The sequence below is a fragment of the Cervus canadensis genome, chromosome 24, assembly GCF_019320065.1.
Source record: "Cervus canadensis isolate Bull #8, Minnesota chromosome 24, ASM1932006v1, whole genome shotgun sequence".
Taxonomy (NCBI): Eukaryota; Metazoa; Chordata; class Mammalia; order Artiodactyla; family Cervidae; genus Cervus; species Cervus canadensis.
This window is the reverse complement of record NC_057409.1, coordinates 28,119,523-28,142,632: the sequence shown is the minus strand read 5'-3', so window position 1 is coordinate 28,142,632 and position 23,110 is coordinate 28,119,523. Positions and strand designations below refer to the sequence as shown.

Below are 23,110 nucleotides of genomic sequence, written 5' to 3'. Positions count from 1 at the left end.
GTCTGGCAGTATTAAAGTCGGGGACATGGAAGAGTCTATATAAGCTACGAATCATTTAACCATGCTTTATGGAGCAGTGGGCACAACGGCACATGCGGTTAGATACAACTGTTTTGAGGATGCTGAGAAGACAGGAACTTGACACAGTTAAGAAGGAAAGAGAAGATGAAATGGGTAATCCACGATCTTATAGGACTTTGGTGGGGCGATGGTGAAGAAATTAGGAACACACAGGTCAAAAACACAGTGTGCCTCAACAGAAATCAATTTGTGGTCCAGGTCTCTCTTTTATATCAACTTCCAAGTACTACGGGCCAGGAGGGTTCCCAGGAGAGTTCCAGCCTCATTTATGCCCTGAAGCCAGCCCCTCCCACAGCCCTGAGCTCCTAAGGCTGGCTCTGGGTTCAGTCTGCACATGGGTCCACACCCTCCTCGTGTCTGGGAGGGGTGGGGGCTCAGCCCTTAGGTCCAGTCTGCACATGGGTCCGCACCCTCCTCGTGTCTGGGAGGGGGGTGCATTCAGCCCTCGGGTCCAGTGGGCGGAGCAGCGGGAGCAGGCGGGCCAGGGTCCTCCAGTTGCACGTCGTGCAGGTGCACCGTGGGGGTGGTGGGGTCTTTGCCCACGCCTTGGTTGGGGTCAGCCTGGTCAGGGTGGTGCCTGCGCACGTGCTTGACCACCTGGAATTTCTGCTTGGCCTTGTAGCTGCAGAGGCGGCAGAAGAAGGGGTGGCGGTCGGTGTGGGTGAGGGCGTGATGGCGCAGGCCGGCAGCCCAGCGGAAAGCCCGGTGGCACACATTGCACACGTAGGGCTTGGCTTCGCTGTGTTTGCGCAGGTGGGTGCGCAGCAGGAAGCGTGTCTTGAAGGCTTTGCCGCACTGCTCACACATGAAGGCCCGAGCTTCCCGGTGCCGTGTCTCCTGGTGCACGCGCAGCGCGTCAGCCCGGTTGGTGCAGTACTCACACTCGGGACACTGGTATGGCTTCAGTCCTGTGGGACGGGGGAAGGACAGGGAACAGGTCGCCACTGAAAGAGGTGGAACAAGGATTCGTGGACCAGAAGTGCCACTGTGATCCTGGGACATAAGGAACGCAGCCAGCCAGCTGACTAAGGACCGTGTCTCTGGAATGCTCTGATCCTGTCTGATGTGCTGCCCTTCTTCCACAGAACCCCTTGTAGACAGTGGGTGCTCAATGGATGCTGATAACTAACTGGACCCCTAAGTAGCCATCTGACAGCAATAAAGACTCAAATATGCTAAGTTTTCTACAAGTGGAATTCCAACCCCGTTTTGGTCCTGGAGTACTCATGGAACTGGGAATCTATTTAAATACAGTTCCTTGTTCAACTCAGGAAGTAAAAGAAAATACTTAAGAGGGAAGACGTAGAGGTAAAAAGTAGTGCCATCCATAGAGGCAGAGGGTCTTGAAATGCACCTGGTTAATTCCCTTATAGGGTGGGCCATATGCAGTGGTCAAGACACACCATCATTAACCGTTCTGAGAACCTGTGGTCCATGGACTCTACTCAGGGGGGAAAAAAAAGGACACGTTAAAACAGGCGAGCCCTCTACTTTTCGCCTCCTCACTCACAATAAATAGTTCCATCCTGTCTCCACAGGAACCAGATAGATCTGGTTCCTCATGCTCGAGTTGGGGGTTCTCAACAGGAAAGGGGTGACCTTGTGCCACAACCCCCTGAGAAGGTTTTGCAAAGCACACATGCCCAGACCCCCAGGTTCACCTCTCCTGATTCTCATAGGCTTTCAGTGGGTTGGGAAGTTATTCTGGCCTTTCAGTTGACCCACTACCCCTGATGTGAAAACTGATATGCACCCCAAATCTGCATAAGGACATACACCACACTTAGGGAGGCTGGGTGTGCCACGGCACAGGGGAGCCCCTCGGGCCTGTGGAAACCACGCAGACTCACCTGTGTGCTTGGTCATGTGGTACTTGAGCTGGTTGACCCATTTGCACTTGTAGCCACAGTCAGGGCACAGATACTTCCGTTCCTCCTTGTGGATCCGCATATGGTACTGGAGGAGAGAAGAGCAGAGAGCACCCAGAGAACATGTGCCTAATGGGTACTCACTGGACATGGAAATAGGGCAAGCACGCAGAGAAACTGCTGGCAGATAATCCTGTTCCCTGCACCAAGCCAACCCATCCCACCCCCCACCCCCAACTGCCAATCAGGTCCCCTAGGCCAGTCACTCGGACACCACCCTGATCCATTTGGCCAACCTCAGGTATACCTGATCTCAGCTGTGCCACTCATTTAGCTGTGTCTTTGAGCAACCTAACCCCTAATTCTCAGTTTATTAAAAATGGGAAACAGTAAAAGTATATTTCATATTTTCATAAGGATTAAAATTAATGCCCAACATATAGTGTAAGTGCTCAAAAAATGTTAGCTATTATTATCTAGATTATCTACAATGCCTTCATCACATGCCAAGCATATATTATGGAATTCTATCTTTTTTGGCTACATGGCACGGGGGATCTTAGTTCCCTGACCGGGGATTGAATCCATGCCCCCTGCACTGGGAGCACGGAGTCTTAACCACTGGATCACCAGGAAGTCCTGGAATTCTACCTTTGTAACAACCCTATGCAGTATTATCCCCTTTTCTCATAGATGAGCAACCTGAGGCTTGGAAAAGTTAAGTGACTTGACCCAAGTCACAGAGCTAATACATGGAAGAGTCAGGATTAGAGAACCCAGGGGGCTTTGACTCCTCAGCCTGCCTTCCTTCCGTTTCCGGACCCCATGGCCCCTGACCTTACCTTGAGGCGGGAGGGGTCCGCACAGGCATAGGGACAGAGGTGACAGTGGTAGGGCTTTTCCCCGGTGTGGATACGGCTGTGCCAGGTGATCTTCTGCCGGTTCTTGGTGCTGTAGGCACAGTCCGTGCACTTGTAGAGCCGGGTGCCCCCGTGCCCTTTCACATGGTGATCGAGCACCAGCTGGTGGCGGCAGGCAAAGTCACAGAAGGGGCAGCGCAGAGGGGGCTGACCAGAGTCCCCCTCCCCGGCCGAGGCTGCCGCTGCCTCGGAAGTCTCCTCGTGCTGCTCCAAGTAGTGCTTCACCAGGCCCACCCGCTCCCGGGCAGCAAAGTCACAGAGCTGGCAGCGGTGGCTGAAATGCTGCTGCCTCCGGTGCTCATCCAGTGCCGGCCGGCTGGGGAAGGCCTCCTGGCAGGCCCCACACTCGAGCCGGGGGTGCTGCTTCCGGGTGTGCCCCCGCAGACTGGCGGGGCTGGCGCACAGCAGCCCGCAGTGGGTGCAGTGCAGGGGGCCCTCGGGGGCCTCCGCCGGAGAGCCAGGGGTGGGCAGCGAGGGCTCCGGATGCCGGCGCAGCGCGTGCTGCTTGAGCGCCGTCTCGGAGCTGAACTGGGCCTCGCACTGACTGCAGGCAAAAGCCGGGGTGCCCTGGTGGCAGCTGTTGACGTGGCGGGTGATGTCATGGCGGAGGTAGCCGCTGTAGTCACAGAGGGGACAGAAGTGGGTAGGCGTTTTGTCGTGCACCCTCAGCCGGTGCAGGCGCAGTTTGGAGTTGGTACCGAACGTCTGAGGACAGGAGTTGCAGCGGATGCGGCCAACCCCTGTGTGTCGGGACTGGTGGGCCTCAAGCCGGTACCGTCGGGTGGTGGAGAAGTCGCAGAAGGGGCACTGATGTGGCTTCACCCCCTCGTGCTTCAGCCGTCGGTGCTGCTGCAGGCACCGGCTCTGCTTACAGGTGAAGCCGCAGTCCCCGCACTGCAGAGGGGGCCGGGGGGCTCGGGCTGGGGCCGGGGCAGCGGCGGGGTGCCGGCGCTTCTGGTGGAGCCTCAGGGCGGCAGCAGCGGGAGCAGTGAAGGGGCAGAGGCCGCAGCGCAGCTCTCCAGAGGGCTCCAGGGGGCAGCCCCGGGTCTGGTGAGTCCGCAGAGCCCGCTCCTGCTGGCAGCTAAAGGGACACGTGGGGCAAGAGAAGCGGGCCGCCTTCTGCTTTGGCAGCAGGGCCGGCTCCCCATCCCCCGGGCTGCGCTCTATACTCCCACTGCTCAGGGGTGCAGAATCCCCGCTGCTCAGCGGGGACAGGGCAGGCTGGGTCTGGACGGCCCCTCGCTTTCCTCCCCCGCGTCCACCCCGGCAGCCCTCAGCCACATGAGAGGTGATGGAGGAGAGGCGAGAGCAGAGGAACGCACATGAGTTGCAGTGAAACTTGCCCTGCTCAAAGTGGAACTTCTCAGGGGCCTCTGAGGGCAAGGAGTCTCCCACAGGAGGGACTGTAGAACCAGAGAGCACGGCAAGAGGCTCCCCTATCTTCTCTGGCTCCCTAGAAGCCTCGGAAGGAGCATCTCTTGGGAGCATGATTCCTTCTTCTAATGGTGCAGCTGGGGGCTTCCCACCTTCTGCATCTTCTGAGGCTGGGGTGCCCGGGGGCAGAGGCTGCAGAGCGATGGGTGAATCTGGTCTGGACAAGCCCTTGTTCTTTCTGAGCATAACGGGGCACTTCTTCAGCAGGTGTGTGCTGAGGCCACGCTGCTGCTTAAAGCTAGCGCCGCACTCAGGGCAGAGCAGGGGCTCTCGGCGGCCCTGGCACCCAGCCCTGGAGTGCAGACTCAGGGCCTTCTCCCGGCGGGTGATGAATGGGCAATGTGGGCAGCGGAAAGCTCTCCCCTCTGCCTGAATCACGACCATCTGGACTCGCCCTTCCAGCACCAATGCCTCTGCCTGCTCTTTGTCCTGCCTCCTTAGGGCCTTGAGTAATGACTCAGATTCAGGGAGCTGGGGCAGGGGTGCTGTCTCGGTGGGTATACTTGCCTTGAAGGTTCCCACCCAGCCATCTGGGGGCTCCTCTGAGGAAGAGGGATTGGTTGGGGGCTGAGAGACTGACTTTTCCAGAATGGGCTCTTCAGCACCTAAGTCAGAAGTTCCAGCACCCTCAAAGGTAGACAGCTCTGTCAAAGTTCCCTCTGGTCCTTCCAGGCTCAGGGGCCCAGAGGGGTCCAGGGGCCTGAACTCCACAGGAGCTGTTTCCGTTACTTCCTCAAGGGGTGGGTCAGCCACAGGTCCCAGCTCGACTCCCAGGGCCTCGAGGTGTAGTGTGCAGCCGCCCTCGTCTACCTCCGCTGGACTGGGGCTGCCAACCAGGTCGTCCCCCTGGGGAATCTCGCTGCTGTCCTGTTTCCCAGCACTGCCCTCCTCGCTGGTCTCTGGCAGGGCTTGGATCAGGGTGGGGTCCATCACAGCCCCTGGGTCGTGGTCTGGCCCCTCAGGCTGGGCAGACAGTTGACTTGCAGGCTCTGAGTCTGGTGAGGGTGTTGGGCACTGCCTGGCCCCTTCTGGCTCCTGGCTGGCACAGCGGAGCTGCCAGACCTGGTCGCCGGGCACGTAGCCATGGGCCTTGCGCTTGTGGAAAAAGAGCGTGGTGTTGCTGAAGGTGCGGTAGTCACAGAGGGCGCAGCGGAACTCGCGCAGGCGGGTGTGCTTGCAGTTCTCGTGGCTCAGCAGCGCCTGCTTGTGGCGGCTCTGGTAGCTGCAGTAGCGGCAGGGGTAGAGCGGCGCCGGCGTACCGGGGTGGTGCTGGGAAGCCATGTGCTTTTGCAGCTCATACTTCCGCTTGCAGGCGAAGGCGCACACCTCACACATCAGGGACTTGCCCTGGTGCCGCAGCTTGTGGCTGCTCAGCTGATCTGCCCGGTGGCAGCGATAGGAGCACTGGTTGCACTGGTATCTGGCAAAGAGAGAAAGATCACAATTATTAGCCACTACCAGTCACTCATAAATTCATACCATGGGCCAGGTTCCACACTCACTTGTACATGTGTCATCTGATTTATTTAAAACATTTTCTTAAAAGTCTTTATTAAATTTGTTACAATATTGCTTCTGTTTTATGTTTTGGTTTTTTGGCCGCGAGGCATGTGGGATCTTGGTTCCCCAACTAGGGATCGAACCCGTACCTGGTGCATTGGAAGGCAAAGTCTTGACCACTGCACTGCCAGGGAAGTCCCTCGTCGTCTAACTGAATAGTCTTTTCTGCTACCCTATGAACTAGGTATCTCCATTTTATCAGTGAGGAGACTAAGGCTCAGAAGTTAATAACTTGCCTCAAGTTACAAAGGACGTGAAGGGCAGAGACAGTCTAGCTTCAGGGCTTGTGTTCCAACTCTTAATCTATGTTTCTTCCTAAAGGGAAGATATCATGAATCGGCAAACTTCTGCAGACTTCCAGGGTGCTGACATGGCTACAACCCCTCGGGCAGGTTTCTGCACTGAGTGCCCACTCTCCACAGAGGCATGAAAGCTAAGGACAGACTCCCTAGCCAGCTGTATCCACTGGTCAGAGGGGAACTTGCTGGGATGTGGAAGTGCCAGGATCGGGGTCACAAGCATAGCCCATCAACATCACCAGGACTGGGCTCAGAGCTCAAATGTCACCTCAGTCTCCGGGCCTCCCCTCTGGGTCTGCACTCCCTTCCCTGAGCCCAGAGAGGTCTCACTGTGCGGCCTGGGCCACAGGCAGAGGTCAGCTGGAGGCAGTGGAACGGCGGTGACAGGAGCGGAGGGGTGTGAGGAGGAGTCTCTCGGGGCCGGAAGAGAGACGGGGCTGGGAGCTGGCTGCCGCCAGCTTAACCCCAGGTCGCGGGGTGAGGGAGGGGGGTGCGCGTGCGCTCACACCTGAGGTCGCCCGCGTGCTTGCGCATGTGCACGCTGAGGTAGTGCTTCCACTTGGTGACGTAGCCACACTCGGTGCACATGTAGTCCTTGCTGCTGGAGTGGGTCAGCATGTGCTTGGACAGGTAGCTCACGTCGCGGCAAGTGAAGTCGCACAGCTCACACTTGTGGGGCTTCTCACCTGTGGGCGTGGGGTGAGCGGGGAGAGGACACGGGTCAGACGTGGACCCCCTGAGGGATGCCCTGATGCCCAGCAGGAGCGGAAGCTGAGGTGCTGATGGCAGAGTCAGCGCTACCCCACGGCCCTCTTGGATGACCACGCCTCCACCCCGACACAACGGAAGATGTACAGAAACGAAGACCCAGCTTTTTTCAAAGTCAGTTCTAGATTTGTTATATGGCTTACTGGCACTGATGGCCAACTGCTCCACTTAGCCCAATCCACTTAGTTTTGTGGAAGAGGAGGAGGAAGAAATCAGGCAATAAGACATAGTGGTTAACAACTCTGACTCTGGAGTCCGACACAGTCATAAAGATATTAATAGCTGACATTTATACAGTGCTATGTGCCAGGCGCCTTTCTGAGCACTTTATAAAAATGCCTCCCTTTACTGAATCCTCACAACAGCCCTGCGAGGCAGGTGTTCTGATTACCCCATTTTACAGAGGAAGAAGCTGAGGAACAGAGAAACCACAGAGCTATTAGGCAGTGGCTGAAAGTCCAGTTTACTACTATGTGGCCTTGGGCAGGTAATTTATCCCCTCTAAGTCTCAGTTTCCTGGTTTCCAAAAAGGTGGGGGGCAGGAACACAAAAATACTGACCTCACATGGTAGACGTGAAGTTTAAATAAGATGCCCCAGAGGACTCAAGGACGAGCTGTCCCTGTAAGTTGGTCAAGACCTGGCACTGGCTGGTGAGGCTGGGGCCATATTCCTTTCAAGACCTTTCCCGGAGGCCCCTGCCACCCACTCAGCTCCTCCCCTGACAGTGAAAGAAAAGCACCCAGCTGGCTCTGGTTCTAGTACCAGCTGTGGGATCCTGAAACAGGCCATTTAAATGTTCAGGGTCTCTCATCTTTACCTGCCTTCCTCACAAGATTGTTATGAATAATAAATACGAAAGAATTCCGTAAACTGTAAAGTGCTACACAAACATACCTCAGAGACACTGTGGGCTCAGTTCCAGACCATTGCAGTAAAGCACGTACTGCAACAAGGTGAATCACACAAATTTCATGGTTTCCCAGTACACATAAAAGCGTTATGTTCACATGCTGCACTGCAGCCTATCAAGTGTGTAACAGCATTCTAACAAAACAATGTGCATGCCTTGATTAAAAAATACTGCTAAAAAATGCTAACCATCACCTGACAATGCAGGGTTGCCACAAACCTTCAATTTATAAAAAACACAGCATCTTCTAAGAATGATAAAGTGAAGTACAATAAAAGAAAATACGCCTATATTGATGTGAGGTTTTAGGAAAGCCCCCCCCCCAAAATGAGATTTTGTGACTAAAGCCTGTATAGAAATGAACTGTTTAATGGGAAAAACAATGGCTTTGCCACAAGCTGCCTAAAAACTGTCCTCCCAAATTAAAGAATCTTTGATGAGATTTTTTAAATGTCTGGTCAATCCACCAATGCTTACATAGAGATCACAAATGGGCAGATGCTGTATAGCCAGGGAGCCTGATTTGGTTTTTACTCAAAGTATCAGTAATGCTAATAACCAATTAAAGAGTCTGAGTTGAAAAACCTGCAACTTTCAGGTCATGAGACGTGATCATGTTTCAGAGTCATGGCTGCCAAGGCTATAACATATAAGGATGGCTCAGTCCCCTCAGCCCCATCTCTCATAGCACATCACAGAACTTGAATTACAAAGGCAGGCATCTGTCCTAGTTTGGGCTTCTTTGCTTTAACAGGCTGGGTAAACATGCCTGACTGCTGCTGCTACTGCTGCTGCTAAGTCATTTCAGTCGTGTCCAACTCTGTGCAACCCCATCCCTGGGATTCTCCAGGCAAGAACACTGGAGTGGGTTGCCATTTCCTTCTCCAATGCATAAAAGTGAAAAGTGAAAGTGAAGTCGCTCAACCATGTCCGACTCTTCTTGACCCCATGGCCTGCAGCCTACCAGGCTCCTCCGTCCATGGGATTTTCCAGGCAAGAGTACTGGAGTGGGGTGGCATTGCCTTCTCCCAAACATGCCTGACTAGGGGTGGGCAAAACCCACCAGGGCATTAAAGGTGAGGCACAAGAGCACAGGGTCTGGGTCAGAGGAGAGTGAAAGTCAAGTTGCACAGTTGTGTCCAACTCTTTGCGACCCCATGGATTGTAGCCTACCAGGCTCCTCTGGCCATGGAATTTTCCATGCAAGAGTACTGGAGTGGGTTGCCATTCCCTTCCCCAGGGGATCTTCCTGACCAGGGATCGAACCCAGGTCGCCCGCATTGCAGGTAGACGCTTTACTGTCTGAGCCACCAGGGAAGCCCCTGGGTCAGAGGGCCTGGATTCAAATCTCAGCCTGACCACTTTCTGAGCTGATGAACATTCAGCTTAAGGCTCATTTGTGGACTTCAGATGCTAGATTTACCTCATGAGTCCTATGCAATGTATGCAAAACCCCACCATGTGCCCAGCACACACGGAAAGCTCCCGTTTGCCGCCATCATCACCGTCATCGCCCCCACGACACGGAGCGAGGAAAAGGTGGAAGCCATCTCACCGGTGTGCAGCAGCATGTGGCGGATGAGTACCCTCTTGTGGGCGGTGGCAAAGCTGCACTCGGGGCACTGGTGGATCTTCTCGTGAGCGTGCATCTTGCCCACGTGGTCCTGGTAGGCAACTGGGTTGAAGGTGGCAAAGGGGCAGAAGGTGCAGCGTAGCTCTTCACTGCCGGGGTGGCCCTGCTTCTTGTGTTTGCGGAACAGGTGCTTGTTGGAGCAGGCGAAGTCACAGTGGGGGCAGTGGAAGGCATAGTGGCTCTTATGGTGGACCTCCATGGCTTCTGCTGTGGCGAAGAGCATGGGGCATGAGTGGTGGCGGCACTCCACGGCCCGCACCCCGTGGGTCTCCTTCAGGTGCTTCACGAAGGCCTTGCGGTCGGGTGCCGTGTGGCTGCAGCCCTCCTGGAAGCAGCGGAGGGGCAGTGGCTCAGCCGCGGCAGCCGCGGTGTGGCTCTTGAGGTGCTCCTTCAGGGCCTGGCTGAGGCGGAACTCCTCCTGGCAAACGGGACAGGCATAGGTGTCCGAGTAGAAGTTGGAGATGTCCTCGTGCATGCTGGCCATGTGGCGGTTGAGGGCATTCCTCTCTACAGCACTGTAGTGGCACAGCGGGCAGCGGTGGGCCTTCTGGCCCAGCTCCCGCAGCAGATGGGTCTTGAGCTTGCTCTTACTGGTGAAGAACTTCTGGCAGTTGGGGCACTGGAGACTGGGGTCTGGGAAGTGGAGGTGTAGGTGCTCCACCAGGTGAGTTCGCTTCTTGAAGCAGCGCTTGCATTCTGGACACATGTGGGTCTTGAAGAGGGACTCGGTGCCAGAAGCCACAGTACCTGGGAGAGGGAAAAAGGCGGGGAGGGTTGACAGTGAGATTCTTCGATAGGCCAGGGACTGACCGGATATTTGGAGAACCACAGTTTGCCCAGACAAAACATGCATGCCTGCATGGCCTCGCTCCTTTCTCTCCGGGAAACCAAACAGCAGTATCTCAAACTCTGCAGGCTCAAAGAAGAGACAAGATATTCAAGTATTTAGAGAAAGAAAATCACAAGGACTTCTCAGACCATGTTGTGGCCTGTAAGAAGTGCTTCACCCAGCCACCCTCTATCCCTGAGTCTCTACCCAGAAAAGCTCAAAAGAACAATCTTGATGGAACATTCTTGTTCCTCCTGCCCTCCATGGGGGCACGTAGAAGAATCAGGAGTGCTGGTTGGAAGGAGAAGGACCTCACTGGGATTGAGCAGAGGGAAGACAAGGTAAAGTACTCCTACTTCTGAATACTCCAGTCAGAGAGCTGGTAATAAATATAACCAGATCCTTCCTGGTCATTTGTTGGTAAATATGCTCCCTGTGGGATGGGCTTCAAATGCTGTTCTACTCAGATGGAAAACCGGGAATGCAAGGGTTCAGAAATGCAGTCCTAGGGGGCTCCATGTCATACAAGACAGGCTGCCAGAGGATAACCTCTGGCATCTTCATACTATGAATATCACCCTCTCTCTCCCCACAGAAGAGCCTCCTGCCTGAGGAAAGCCAGCGCCGAGAGAAAATGCTATTTACCTTTCCCCTGCATCACCAGGGTCTTCCCAGGTGGCACCAGCGGTAAAGAACCCGCCTGTCAATGCAGGTAGACAAAGAACCTGTCTATCAATGCAGGTAGATGTAAGAAGCACAGGTTCAATCCCTGGGTAGGGAAGATCGCCTAGAGGAGGGCACGGCAACCCACTCCAGTATTCCTGTCTGGAAAATCCCATGGACAGAGGACCCTGGAAGGCTAGAGGGTTGCACAGAGTCAGACTGAAGTGACTTAGTCCACATGCATTGTGTCACCAGGGACTGTGCCCATCTATCACTTCCCCACTAGTTGTGTCGAAGAAGAATGTTAGGAATGGAAGGATGTGAACCAAAACTGAGAAAACCAAACCCCTGAGCCTCAATGCCAGGCCCTCCCCCGCCCCCCCCACCGTCTGTTCCTCCCCACCGAGAGGTTCAAGCTCATCATGTCATTACCTTCCAGCTCCAGGGCTTTCTGGGAGCTCTTCAGGCTACCACGCTCCTCCATCTCCTCTTCCGCTGACTCCTGCCCAGGTAAGGGTGCTCCTGTCTCCTCTGAAGGCTCTCCTGTTCCTGGAGGCACTTTGGAAGCTGTAGGTACAAAGAACTTGATGACTAGAGAAGCCAGTGCAGCACTGAGTGCTAGAATTTCCCTCTTACTGGCTGGGAAGAATCACCTCTCACCGTGTAGCGTAAGAAAATCCTGGGTTCTAAGCACATACATTTATTCCCATGGGGACAGAAAGACCAGGAGCTAAGCTGTTAGTAATGCTCCAGTCTAAAGTAAATCAAGGGCTTCACTAGCGGCTCAGACAGTAAAGAATCCATCTGCAATGCACGAGACCCGGGTTCAATCCCTGGGGTGGGAAGATCCGCTGGAGAAGGGAACGGCTACCCACTCTAGTATACTGGCCTGGAGAATCCCATGGACAGAGTAGCCTGCCAGGCTATAGTCCATGGGGTTGCAAAGAGTTGGACATGACTGAGCGACTTTCACAAAGTAAATCAAACCTCAGATAACACCAAACTCAGACCCCTTGAAGGTAAGAGCTTTGAGGTCACTGGAGTGGGGAGAGGGGAACAGAGGTAGAGGACAGACTAGACGGTACTTCCTTGACTCAGGTTCCCAGGGCCACCAGTTGGTGGCTCAGTGCGGGTGAACATCCCTGAGCTAAACATCTACTGCAAAATCCAACTCAGCAATTCAGGGACACACCCTGCACTCCTAAACCCATTCCTTCTGTCCCTCAATAGAGGCAGCTGTCACGGTAAGGCAAAGATGTATGACTTTTTCATTCCAGGAAAGAAGAATCTTCTGTTTGTACCACAGCACAAATCAGTGTTAGCAAGCCAAATTCTCTCATCAGAACCCTGGCCCCACTGGTCTGATTTCTCTGTTTCCTCCTGCTCCTCTACTTACCTCATGCTCTCTTTTTGAGACCACCAGGAATAAGAATCACTGAAGCACCACCTCATTGAAGGTTTCTTTTTAAAATAACCCCAGCTTCCCCTGCCTAATTCTACTTGCTCTAACAGGAGTCCACAGGCATTCCACCAGTGGCTACAGCCACTGACGGGCAGAGCAATTTAGCTTCCACCCTCAGAAAGTTCTGAGATGGATCAGAAGAGATGTTGGTTAAACCACTTCAGTGTAGCCTAAGCCAATCTTCATTCATTGCCTGGTCCAGGATGTCTAGATGCCTTCCCATATCAGTCAGTAATTCTGACCTCCTGAGCCACTACTCTAGAGTCTCTTAAATTCATGCACACATTCATGGCATCTGTAACAACTGCCTCTTCTACAGGCTGACTGCAGCTGTGTTCCAGGCAGGGGACTGCTAGGCCCTTGACCTCATACCTGGCAGCAGCTCCTGGGATGGAAGACCTGTTACAGCAGACGGTTCTCGCTGCATCCTGGCCCCATGACTCCGCTGATGCTGCCGGAAGAGTTTGACGTTGGAGCCCACGAAGCTGCAGCGGTTGCAGTGGAAAGGGTAATGGGCCTGCCGGTGCAGCTCCATGCCCTGCTGGCTCCCAAAGAGCAGGGGGCAGCCCCGGAAGGAACAGGGCACCGGAAGTGCTCTGTGGGTCTGCCTCAGGTGCTGCTGGAGCCCCGTGCGCTCTTGAGTGGAGAACACACAGCCAGACTCTGGGCAGGAGAAGGTGTCGGGGGTGCCCCGGTGCATCTTGAAGTGGCTCTTCAGGGCCTGGGGTTGGGCAAACTCTTGTCTACACACAGGGCATTGCAGGGGGCTATCTGGTGGGCTCTGGCCCTGCAGAGGGCCGGGGAGAGTGAGGTTGCTGGGGGGCAGCTCTACAGAGCAGGGTGAGGTAGGGAGGCCCTGCACGGGCTGAATAAGGGTCTCAGTGCACTGGTGCAGGGCCAGCAGAGTGGGCTCTGCGAAGCTCTGCTCACAGCGCTCACAGAAGTACACCTCCACCACTTTTACCAGGACACCTGTAGGCAGAGGACCGACAGAGAAAGGCACAGAATCAGACAGAATGAGACTCAGAGGAGTTAGTTACCAGCAGAAAATATAAGTGGATCTTTTCATGTCTGTGGAATGGAGATGGACTTAAGTCTGATTCTACACCTGACTGTAAGCCCCTAAGGTCAAGGATGGTCTATCTTACGTGATACTCAGCACAAAGTAGGCATTTCATAAATATTTGTGAAGTAAAAGTAACAAGCATTAACCAAATCCAAAAAGCATTAAGAAAAGGTGATATATTTTGCCCAAATAAAAAATTAGAAACTCTCACAAGAAGAAAATGACAATCTGGGGGTAACCTCTGTGACATACATGACGATATATATGTTTACTTTTATATTCTATGAAAAGACTTTCAAATGCACAGTGACTCATAAAATGGAGGACATCCTTTCTGAAATGAGCCAAGTCACATTCATAGTAATTGCTGCCATTTCTTAAGTAATGGCAGGACCTTGACAAAGAAAGGCTTAGGAAACACTTTCACTTGGTCCTCCAACTGCCCTATGAGAAGAGGGACCTGGGATTCTGCAAGGTTAAGGCCACCATGCTTGTTAATGGTGGAGTCCAGGTTTGTCCTGCATTCTGGTGGTCTTTTTTCTCTTTATATTTTTCTTTGTTTAAACAAAAATTCAGAGCAACAGCACATCTATATAAGAATATCTACCTCCCAGCCTCACACACACAATTTGGTCTATATCCTTTCAGGCCTCATGGGGTCACATTTTCATAATTTGTTTTTTCTTTTTTCTACTTGCTATATATCAAAGATATTTTTATCTAAAAGTAGTACATTTAGATCTAGCTCATATTTTTTTTGTCCAGTTCACGATACTTCAGAGCATGGATAAAGCAAAATGAAATCACTCTTACTGATGGATATCTGGGTTGTTTCCAAACACTGTATAGAAAGCTGTCCCACACATCCTTATTCCTTTATCTTTGTGCGCGTATGTGACACATTCTATAGAACAGATCCCTAGAAGTGGAATTACTGGGTCAAAGTACACTCATTTAAATTTTGTTATGTGGATAAATTGACCTTCAAAAGATCACACTAATTTATACTCTCCATAAAATATAAGATAGTGTCTGTTTCCCATAGCCTCACCAACACTAGTTTTATTTTAAAAAAATGCTTAATTTTTGCCCAAGTGTTGCAAAACAGAAGTGGCATCTCATAGGTACTTTTAACTGGAATTTGTCTGTTAGTGAGATTATGGTTAGTGACTATTTTTTTTTTAGTGAATTGCATGTAGGTTTCTTTTCCCCCCTTTAAAAAAAAAACAACAAACTGTTTCTTTTTCTTATTGTAAAGCTCTTTGAATTTTAAAGATATTAACTCTTCTTATAAACTGCAAATGTCTTTCTAGGTTCCTTCTCAATTTATTTACTATTTCTTTCACCACATTAAAGTTTAGAAATATTATATGATCAAACTAGCTTATCAAAGTGTGTATTCTTTGCACACTGCCAAGGAAAATTGGTACAATTGTAGCTGGAAGATGACAGTTAAAAAACAGGGAAGCTACCCAAAAATTAGAAGTTGTAGGAAGAATAATAGGGAGAATCTTTCTTCTAACATAAATATAAATTGTTCAACTCCCAGTCATAACGCATGCCTTGGGTGAGTTAAATATGTTATGCACAAGAAATCAGAGCAGGGAAATAGCAGATTACCTCTAGGAAGCCCTGCCAAGCCCTGGGTGGTGGAGAGAGGCTGGGCCTTTTGCCTAAACCCTGGCTGCAGTCCCTGGGTGGGAGGGTCAATGTGGAGAAAAGAATCCCTGAAGACTATAGCAGTAAGAATTGGGCAGAGGGGTCAGAAAGGTCTACCCTCCTGGATTACCGCCTAGCAGACATGAAGCCCTCTCAGGGATAGACTGCCAAGAGCTTGGTACAAGTTGTGCACCAATCAACTTTCCAGCCTCCAATCAACATTCACCAACTGCAAATCAAATTACAACATCTCTAAGTATAAAAATAGGATGCTACCTTATGTCTTCATCTTGTTTATAGACAAGGATCAAAAATAGCACACACAAAAAACAGGCTGGCTTATCCTACTGCCCTGCTAGCAACTGTGTTTATACCTGGAGTCTCTCCAGGAGCACCTGGGGACAGATTTCCAGCTACTGCTTCCACAATGATTTCCATGTTCCCTGTGTCCTCTTCAGTGGCTGTGGTTTCTACCAACAGGCAGCCTGGGTCAGGAGGCAAAGGTGGAGGGTTCCCAGAAGGACAGGGGCTCTGGACAGGCTCTAGGATTCCATGGTTAGAGAGAGTTGGGGGGATCAGCAGTAGCTCAGGGCACAGTCCATCCATCTCCCCAGTGCTGTTGGCTGGCTGTGAGTCCAACACGGTGTCTGTCATCACCACTAGTTTCTGTGCTGTGGCTTCTTATATGCTGATAAACCAACCAGAAGAAAAATCAAACAACATATAATTAGATCTCTCACTTTCTTCCCAGTTGGTGTGGGTGCACAGCCCAGTGCCTGCCCCAATTATGCATCTCCTTGCATGGCAGCATGCCATACCTAGTTAACATAGACATTTTCTTTTTAAGACAATGTTTACCTGGAGAAGGAAATGGCAACCCACTCCAGTATTCTTGCCTGGGAAATCTCATGGACAGAGGAGCTTGGGGGGCTACAGTCCAGGGCATCACACAAAGAGTTGGACACAACTTAGCAACTGAACAACAATAGCAACACACAATCAGGTAGATTGTGATTTGGAGAAATATCTCTTGATAGAAATGTGGCATAAAATGGAAAGTGAAGTGACCTAGCAATATGGAATACAGAGTTTTGTAAGAAATTAAAATTTGTGTATAGAATAATAGTTGCAAATATTCAAACAATAAAGTTCATGGCTAAAGGAGAAAAAAAGAAGACAATGTTTAGAACAAAAAGCATAAAAATGATAATAAGGGTGAACATAGGAAAGAGACAAGAAGTTGTGACCCATATACTAAAGACTGTTTCTTGAAGCTAAGTGAAGTTTGTCATATCAGTAAGCAATCCGGATCTCAGTTCTCTTATCTGCAAACAAAATTGGGTGGGGCCAAGCTATCAGGGCTTCCCTGATAGCTCAGCTGGTAAAGACTCCACCTGCAATGCAGGACACCCAGTTCAATTCCTGGGCTGGGAAGATTCGCCGGAGAAGGGATAGGCTATCCACTCTAGTATTCTTGGGCTTCCCTTGTGGCTCAGCTGGTAAAGAATCCACCTGCCATGTGGGAGACCTGGGTTTGATCCCTGGGTTGGGATGATTCCCTGGAGAAGGGAAAGGCTACCCACTCCAGTATTCTGGCGTGGAGAATTCCATGGACTGTATAGTCTGTGGGGTTGCAAAGAGTCAGACACAACTGAGCGACTTTCACTTTCAAGGGATCTCAGAGGTCCCTTCCCCTCTTAACATATTAGGATCTCACTATTTCTTAGCTCAAAGCCCTTCCTTCATGATCTGGCCCTGCTGCCCTCTCTAGATTCATCTCCCACCTCTCTCTGCAGAAGATCTCTGAGCCAGTGATTCAACTTTTCATTGATCTGCCCTTTCCCAGACTCACCACATTCTCTTCTGCTTCTATATACTATACATCTCTCAGCTTGATGGGCCTTCTCCCCTTTGCCATCTCTCTTGTCTGGCTCACCAGCTCCTAACTATCCTTTAAGAATCTGTACAAGGACTTCCCTGGTAGTCCAGTAGCTAAGACTTGTGCTCCCAATGCAGGGGGTCCTGGTAAGGGAACTAGATCCCACATACCACAACTAGGAGTTTGCATGCCACAAGTAAGATCAAAGATAACTCAGACTTGGAGCAGCCAAATAAATAAATGTCACTTTACTATGATGGCGTCCTGACACAGTTCATCGAAGTTTCTCTCTCTTGGGTCCTCATAGCACCTCGTGCACAGCTCTATCAGAAACACGTCACACTGCACTATTTACTTGTCAGTCTCCCTCCCTAGACTTGGAGCTTTCTGAGTGGATTTTACTGAAGTTATCACTTCACTGAACATAAACCACGACGGCCTATGCAAGTCAGACAAGGGATTCTAATGAAGAACTGTGATGCAGTGGTAAAGAATCTGCCTGCCAATGCAGGAGACGCAAGACTCACAGGTTTGATCCCTGCGTTGGGAAGATCCCCTGGAGCAGGAAAGGGCAACCCATTCCAGTATGCTTGCCTGGGGAATTCCAAGAACAGAGGAGCCTGACGGGCCACAGTCCATGTGGTCACAAAGAGTTGGACACGACTGAGCACACACACACACACAGTTAAGAACTGCAGACACAGAGATGCAAGGCTAGGCTTCTACTAAGATAACAAACCAGAGGTGCCTTATGTATAAAGTAACACACCTGGAGAAATTTCTCATTCATTGACTATGACCTAATATTGAACACTGGAACTCAACTCAGAAGTGAATGTCAACTAAACTGCATATCCTGTTATACATTGCTAAAGTTAGTTTGCTTTGAGTATTAGGAATTAAGGATGATAGTATAAGCACTTCATGAAACTAAGCCTTGAAGGTCAGGTAAGGGGAGCCTAGGGCTAGAAAATCATTTTGTAGGTGAGAGTTCTACAACTGAAAGCCTCAGATTAGGGAAATTCAGAAGGTGGTAGGACCACGCACTTCCGCCCTCAGAAGGTTCTCTGGAAACCAGACTCCACTTATCGCGGCTCTAAGGAATCTTCCAGCTCCGGTAATAATTGCCTTAACGGGGAGCCAAGGAGGAGGGGGTGTCGTCTAGACCGAGAACCTTCAGCCACTGGAAGGCGGAGTGAGGTGGGACACGGGTGGGCACAAGAGAATAAATGAGGTTATTTTCGGGGCAGCGGTACCGAGGAAGAGAAAGGACACATTAAGGCAAAGGGAAGGCCTGGGGAAAGGGTGAGATCGGGTCTGGGGACCAAGGCACCCGATTTCCACTTGCCTGTGGGCTCTACTCACCGCGTGGCTTTGGACAGATTGTAGTCCCCTCGCTTCCCGGGACGTCAGCTTTCCTGTTTGTAAAGTGGAGGCGATGACAGCGTCCACATCTTTGGGCGGGAGCGGGAATCACAATTGCCGGCAAACGGGAAAATCGTTTTGTAACCTGCAAAGCTAAGGAGGGAGCATCGTCATGCTTACTGTCCTAAGGAGAGGCAGCGGGTAACCGGGTGGGGTCCACAGCAATGACGCCGGGGGTGCTGATCTGATGCGCCGGGGCCTCGCTCGTCGCTGTGCTCCCTTCCGCACTTCTCCCGAGCGTTCCCATCGCCCAGGCCTACCCCTCATCCTGCGGTTTGAGAAACTTTTGCCTCCGGCCTGCTCCGCCCGCACTCCCTATTAGTTCCCGCCCCGCAGCCTACGGCTTACCTCCGGCCCTAGGCGGGCAGGAGCCTCATCTCTATGGTCGTCCACCGGCTGGAGTGGCCTCCCGGGACTCTCTTTGTGCGACCGCCTCCGGCCCAGAAGCCTCTAGGACCGCGGTATATGGAGGCCGCTCTCTCTTTCTTTGTGAGGCTGGTGGAGTACTCTCTCTATGGTTCTTCCTATCGTTTCCCCCGCCGCCCCGCCCCCGCCCTCACCGCCCGTGGCCTTGAAGCCCGAAGAATACCATCGAGAGTTGTGGAGCAGAGTGGTGTGGCCGTCTCGGTGGGAGTGACGGGAAGTAGATGAAAGAACTCGGGGGCGAAGCCAAGTGGAGAGTCCCCAAAGAGCCGAGGGGTGAAACCATCGAGAGGAAGGGCCAGAGAGTCATGGCGGTAAGGGGGAGGAGTGAGCGATTGCTGCAAACCACGCTGCTGGATGCGCGAGCTGGGGTGTGGAGCGGGTTCGGCAGGAGGCTTCTGGGCGTCCGACAAGGACCGGGAGCGGAAAGGACTTTGTCTGTGACCTTCCACGCATAGGAATTTTGGAATTCTGGATCCTGTTCTGAGCTTCAGCAGAGGTCACTGCTGTCAATTCACCGTACTGCGTGCCGGCATAAAGCAAACCGGCGGGGGGTCGAGTGAAGTGTGCTAGAAACGATTTGACCTCCTACCCCTTCGGGATCTTACAGCCTAGAATCAGGCCCAGTCACATTTTATCGCGGGGCAGGGGATGGAATTCGGGGATATCTCCGTGGAGAAGGTAGCAGATGGGCGTGATTTGAACTCTGTAGAGATCGGGGGAAATAAATTAAAATGGCCATTCCGAGTCAAGGAGGAAGGAGGCTTGTATATTTGTTCAACAGAGAGTATTGGGAACTAAGCCATTAAAGCTACGTGGGCCCCGTGTTGTGGAGGCAGAGGAGTTTTCACCTAATTCAGAGACCTGTTGAGAGCCAGTCATTGGAGGTGTTGGAGGAGGGAAAACTAATGGCATTGAAGCAGAGCCTTATGAAGAAAAATCGACCCCTGTGTAGCAGTTTGGTGAATGAAGCATGACCAAAGTGGAGATCCACTAAGATGCCACTTCAAGAATTAAAATTAATTTTGAAGACAGTTTAGGTGGGAGGTAATTGCAGGGCTAACAGGGTATTAGCGTGTAAAGTAGATGAGAGGATACCTGGAGGACATATTCCGGGATAGCAAGGCATGAGGATATTGACAGGTTGACAGAAGAGAGTAACTTCTTCATCCCCTGCTCATTCTGGCCAGTTGGCACCTTTCTATCTCAGCTGGTCCCAGGAACCACAAAAATGCTGTCCATCTATTATCCTGAAGTCAGTTATATCATTCAGTCAAACTTAAGGAATCTCCAGAATAGTCATCTGGCAGGACACAGGTATGAAACAGGATAATAAAAGGCAAAATGGGACAAATGGCTCAGAGTCTCATCCCTTGGGTCCAGCACCAGCCCCACCCCATGAAGGGAAGATACTGAAGCACATTGTAATACTGACCTGTCATTCCTCTCCCAGCTTCTGTGGGGTGGGAGAGGAATTTGAGTCCTTTTAAACTAATCTTGTGCTTTATCCCATCTCTACTGCTCCCCATCTCCAGGTCTTGAAAATGCCTCAGGGCCCGTGAGGTTCAGTGTTTTCCTTTCAAGATGCCCCTCTCAGACTTTGTTCTGGCCCTGAAGGACAATCCCTACTTTGGGGCTGGATTTGGGCTGGTGGGTTTGGGCACTGCCCTGGCCCTGGCCCGGAAGGGCGCCCAACTGGGCTTAGTGGCATTCCGGCGCCATTACATGATCACACTGGAAGTTCCTGCTCGAGACCGGAGCTATGCCTGGTTGCTTAGCTGGCTCACCCGCCACAGTACCCGAACTCAGCATCTCAGCGTCGAGACGTCGTACCTTCAGCACGAGAGTGGCCGCATCTCCACTAAGTTTGAATTTGTCCCCAGCCCTGGAAACCACTTTATCTGGTAAGGCTGGAAGCCAGAGAGGGCTCTGAGAGTGGAAAAGGAGAATGAGAGGAGGTGGACTTGGCCTGCTTGTTCACCTCATTTTGCTCGTTCTTATTCAGGTATCAGGGGAAATGGATCCGGGTGGAACGGAGCCGAGAGATGCAGATGATAGACCTGCAAACGGGGACTCCTTGGGAATCTGTCACCTTCACGGCTCTGGGCACTGATCGAAAAGTTTTCTTCAATATCCTAGAGGAAGGTATGGGATGGCATAGACAGCCTTTTGGGGGGTAGGGGGTGGCAGTTGCAGGGGTGGAGTATTTGACATCAAAGGAAGAGAAGCTTGGAGAGGCCAAATAGGAGGATCTGGGCCCATGGGAGCAGGGCCAGGGGACCGTTTGGGCACAGTTCTGCCTAGTAGCATGGCAAAGGGTAATTATGGGTTTTGTCTCATCTTCCCCCTCCCAGCTCGAGAACTAGCTCTGCAGCAGGAGGAAGGGAAGACAGTGATGTACACTGCTGTGGGCTCTGAATGGCGCCCCTTTGGCTATCCACGCCGGCGGCGGCCTCTGAATTCTGTGGTTCTCGAACAGGGTCTAACTGACCGAATTGTCAGAGACATCCGGGAATTCATTGATAACCCCAAGTGGTACACTGACAGAGGTGAGAAGCAGCTGAGGTCTTGGTGGCCAGATGGGGCACATATAAAGCTCTATCCTCATCCCCATAGATGAAGGGGAAATAAAGGTTGCCTAAAAGGAATGATTTCTTCCAATGCCAAGGCCATCAGGCCTCCAGGGAGCAGGGTTGGGGATGAGTGTGGACATCTGGCGCAGAGTACATGATTCATTTGTCTTGATGATCATCCTGGGTGTATTCCTAGGCATCCCCTACAGACGTGGCTACCTACTCTATGGGCCCCCTGGTTGTGGAAAGAGCAGTTTTATGTGAGTAGAGTCAAACTTCTCTTAACCCTCAAACTGGAGAGAAATTGGGCTGGTGGGGCTGGAAAGTGAAACAAATGTGGGGAACAGGAAAACATGAGACACATGGAACAATAGTGTGAGGTGGTAGAAGGGTTAGGCCTCGGATTCAAAGCTAGTACTGGGAGGAACAAGCAGTTAGACCCAAGGACCAGTTCCCAGCTTGCCAATTACCTATCACCTCTCCTCTATAGCACAGCCCTGGCTGGGGAACTGCAGCATAGCATCTGCCTGCTGAGTCTCACAGACTCCAGCCTCTCAGATGACCGGCTCAACCACCTGCTGAGCGTGGCCCCACAGCAGAGCCTGGTGCTCTTGGAGGACGTGGATGCTGCCTTTCTCAGTCGAGACCTGGCCGCTGAGAGTGAGTGAGGGGGGTGTTCACGGCACAGGTGGGGAGAGGGGGTATTTCTAAATGAGCAACAGTGAAAGAAAGGAGAAATCCAGAGAGCAGGTGGAGGACACCTGGGTTAGCAATCAGAGTCCACTGGAGACAGGGATAAGTAGGGGGGCACGGTAGGCAGGGAGCAGAGAGGGATGCTAATTTGAAGCAGGGCTGTGCTCACTCACGCTTCCTCTCTGCCTTCCTCCAGACCCAATAAAGTACCAAGGTCTAGGCCGGCTCACCTTCAGTGGGCTGCTCAACGCCCTGGACGGTGTGGCTTCCACCGAAGCACGCATAGTATTCATGACCACCAACCATGTCGACAGGTAAGGAGTGAGGTACTCAGACCTGGAGGCAAGACTCAGCATCTCTGGAGGATCAGGAGTTTTGGAGGAACCATTTTGGGGGGTGCCAGTGGCACTGCTGCTCACGACTGCTTTCGCTGCCTTCTCCTTTTAGGCTCGACCCTGCCCTGATACGCCCCGGGCGAGTAGACATGAAGGAGTACGTGGGCCACTGCTCACGCTGGCAGCTGACCCAGATGTTCCAGAGGTTCTACCCCGGGCAAGCAACTTCCCTGGCTGAGAACTTTGCAGACCGTGTCCTTCAAGCTACAACGCAGATCAGTCCTGCCCAGGTGCAGGGCCACTTCATGCTGTATAAAAATGACCCTGTAGGGGCCATTCAGAATGCAGAATCTCTGCGGAGCTGACAACCGGGCTGTGCCTAGCTTTCTTCTCCTCCAGGAGATCAATAAACACCTGCCAAGCTACTCTAGTGTCTGACTTCCCTCTTACCTCCCCATGTTGGCACTTGAGTAAAAGCCCGGGGCTGTAAACATAGATACCTCCAGGGACCCTCAGGTATCCACGTATACAAATACTAGGGACACAGCCTCCCTAAGACAAAATGGGAAAGAGAGACTGTAGTAAACAGGAAAGTACTATCCCCCACCTGAGGTATTCAAATACATAT

At 51.9% G+C, this 23,110-nt stretch overlaps 2 protein-coding genes across 8 annotated transcripts; one reads left to right on the top strand and one right to left on the bottom strand.

Annotated features, from left to right (window-relative positions):
* Nucleotides 1–263: 263 nt before the first annotated feature.
* ZNF142 (zinc finger protein 142) lies at nt 264–19,168 on the bottom strand. 4 transcript variants are annotated; one of them, XM_043444878.1, is made up of 10 exons: nt 19,048–19,168; nt 18,399–18,551; nt 15,529–15,842; nt 12,802–13,401; nt 11,400–11,534; nt 9,398–10,222; nt 6,671–6,848; nt 2,792–5,723; nt 1,932–2,037; nt 264–989 (listed from the first exon to the last, which is right to left on the bottom strand). In XM_043444878.1, exons 3-10 carry the CDS (start codon nt 15,806–15,808, stop codon nt 520–522), a joined length of 5,526 nt encoding a protein of 1,841 aa, XP_043300813.1. In that variant the 5' UTR covers nt 15,809–15,842; nt 18,399–18,551; nt 19,048–19,168; the 3' UTR covers nt 264–519. The 4 variants fall into 4 exon arrangements, with proteins under 4 accessions (XP_043300813.1, XP_043300811.1, XP_043300812.1 ...); XM_043444876.1 differs by lacking the exon at nt 19,048–19,168 and adding an exon at nt 18,807–18,940; XM_043444877.1 differs by lacking the exon at nt 19,048–19,168 and adding an exon at nt 18,719–18,766.
* On the top strand, nt 18,119–22,907 carry LOC122426180 (mitochondrial chaperone BCS1). 4 transcript variants are annotated; one of them, XM_043444888.1, is made up of 8 exons: nt 18,119–18,233; nt 20,417–20,785; nt 20,887–21,026; nt 21,236–21,430; nt 21,651–21,714; nt 21,945–22,114; nt 22,344–22,461; nt 22,595–22,907. In XM_043444888.1, the coding sequence occupies exons 2-8, from the start codon at nt 20,466–20,468 to the stop codon at nt 22,845–22,847; spliced, it is 1,260 nt and encodes a 419-aa protein (XP_043300823.1). In that variant the 5' UTR covers nt 18,119–18,233; nt 20,417–20,465; the 3' UTR covers nt 22,848–22,907. The 4 variants fall into 4 exon arrangements, with proteins under 4 accessions (XP_043300823.1, XP_043300820.1, XP_043300821.1 ...); XM_043444885.1 differs by lacking the exon at nt 18,119–18,233 and adding an exon at nt 19,059–19,195; XM_043444886.1 differs by lacking the exon at nt 18,119–18,233 and adding an exon at nt 19,238–19,380.
* Nucleotides 22,908–23,110: the final 203 nt, after the last annotated feature.

Coding starts and splice junctions, on each gene's coding strand:
- ZNF142 (XM_043444878.1), bottom strand. CDS start 15,808: ATGACAGACACCGTGTTGGACTCACAGCCAGCCAACAGCACTGGGGAG. Junction 5,724..6,670: donor AAGCACGCGGGCGACCTCAG/GTGTGAGCGCAC, acceptor TCTCTTTGCCAG/ATACCAGTGCAACCAGTGCT. Junction 2,038..2,791: donor CGGACCCCTCCCGCCTCAAG/GTAAGGTCAGGG, acceptor TCTCTCCTCCAG/TACCATATGCGGATCCACAA.
- LOC122426180 (XM_043444888.1), top strand. CDS start 20,466: ATGCCCCTCTCAGACTTTGTTCTGGCCCTGAAGGACAATCCCTACTTT. Junction 20,786..20,886: donor CCTGGAAACCACTTTATCTG/GTAAGGCTGGAA, acceptor GTTCTTATTCAG/GTATCAGGGGAAATGGATCC. Junction 22,462..22,594: donor ACCACCAACCATGTCGACAG/GTAAGGAGTGAG, acceptor TTCTCCTTTTAG/GCTCGACCCTGCCCTGATAC.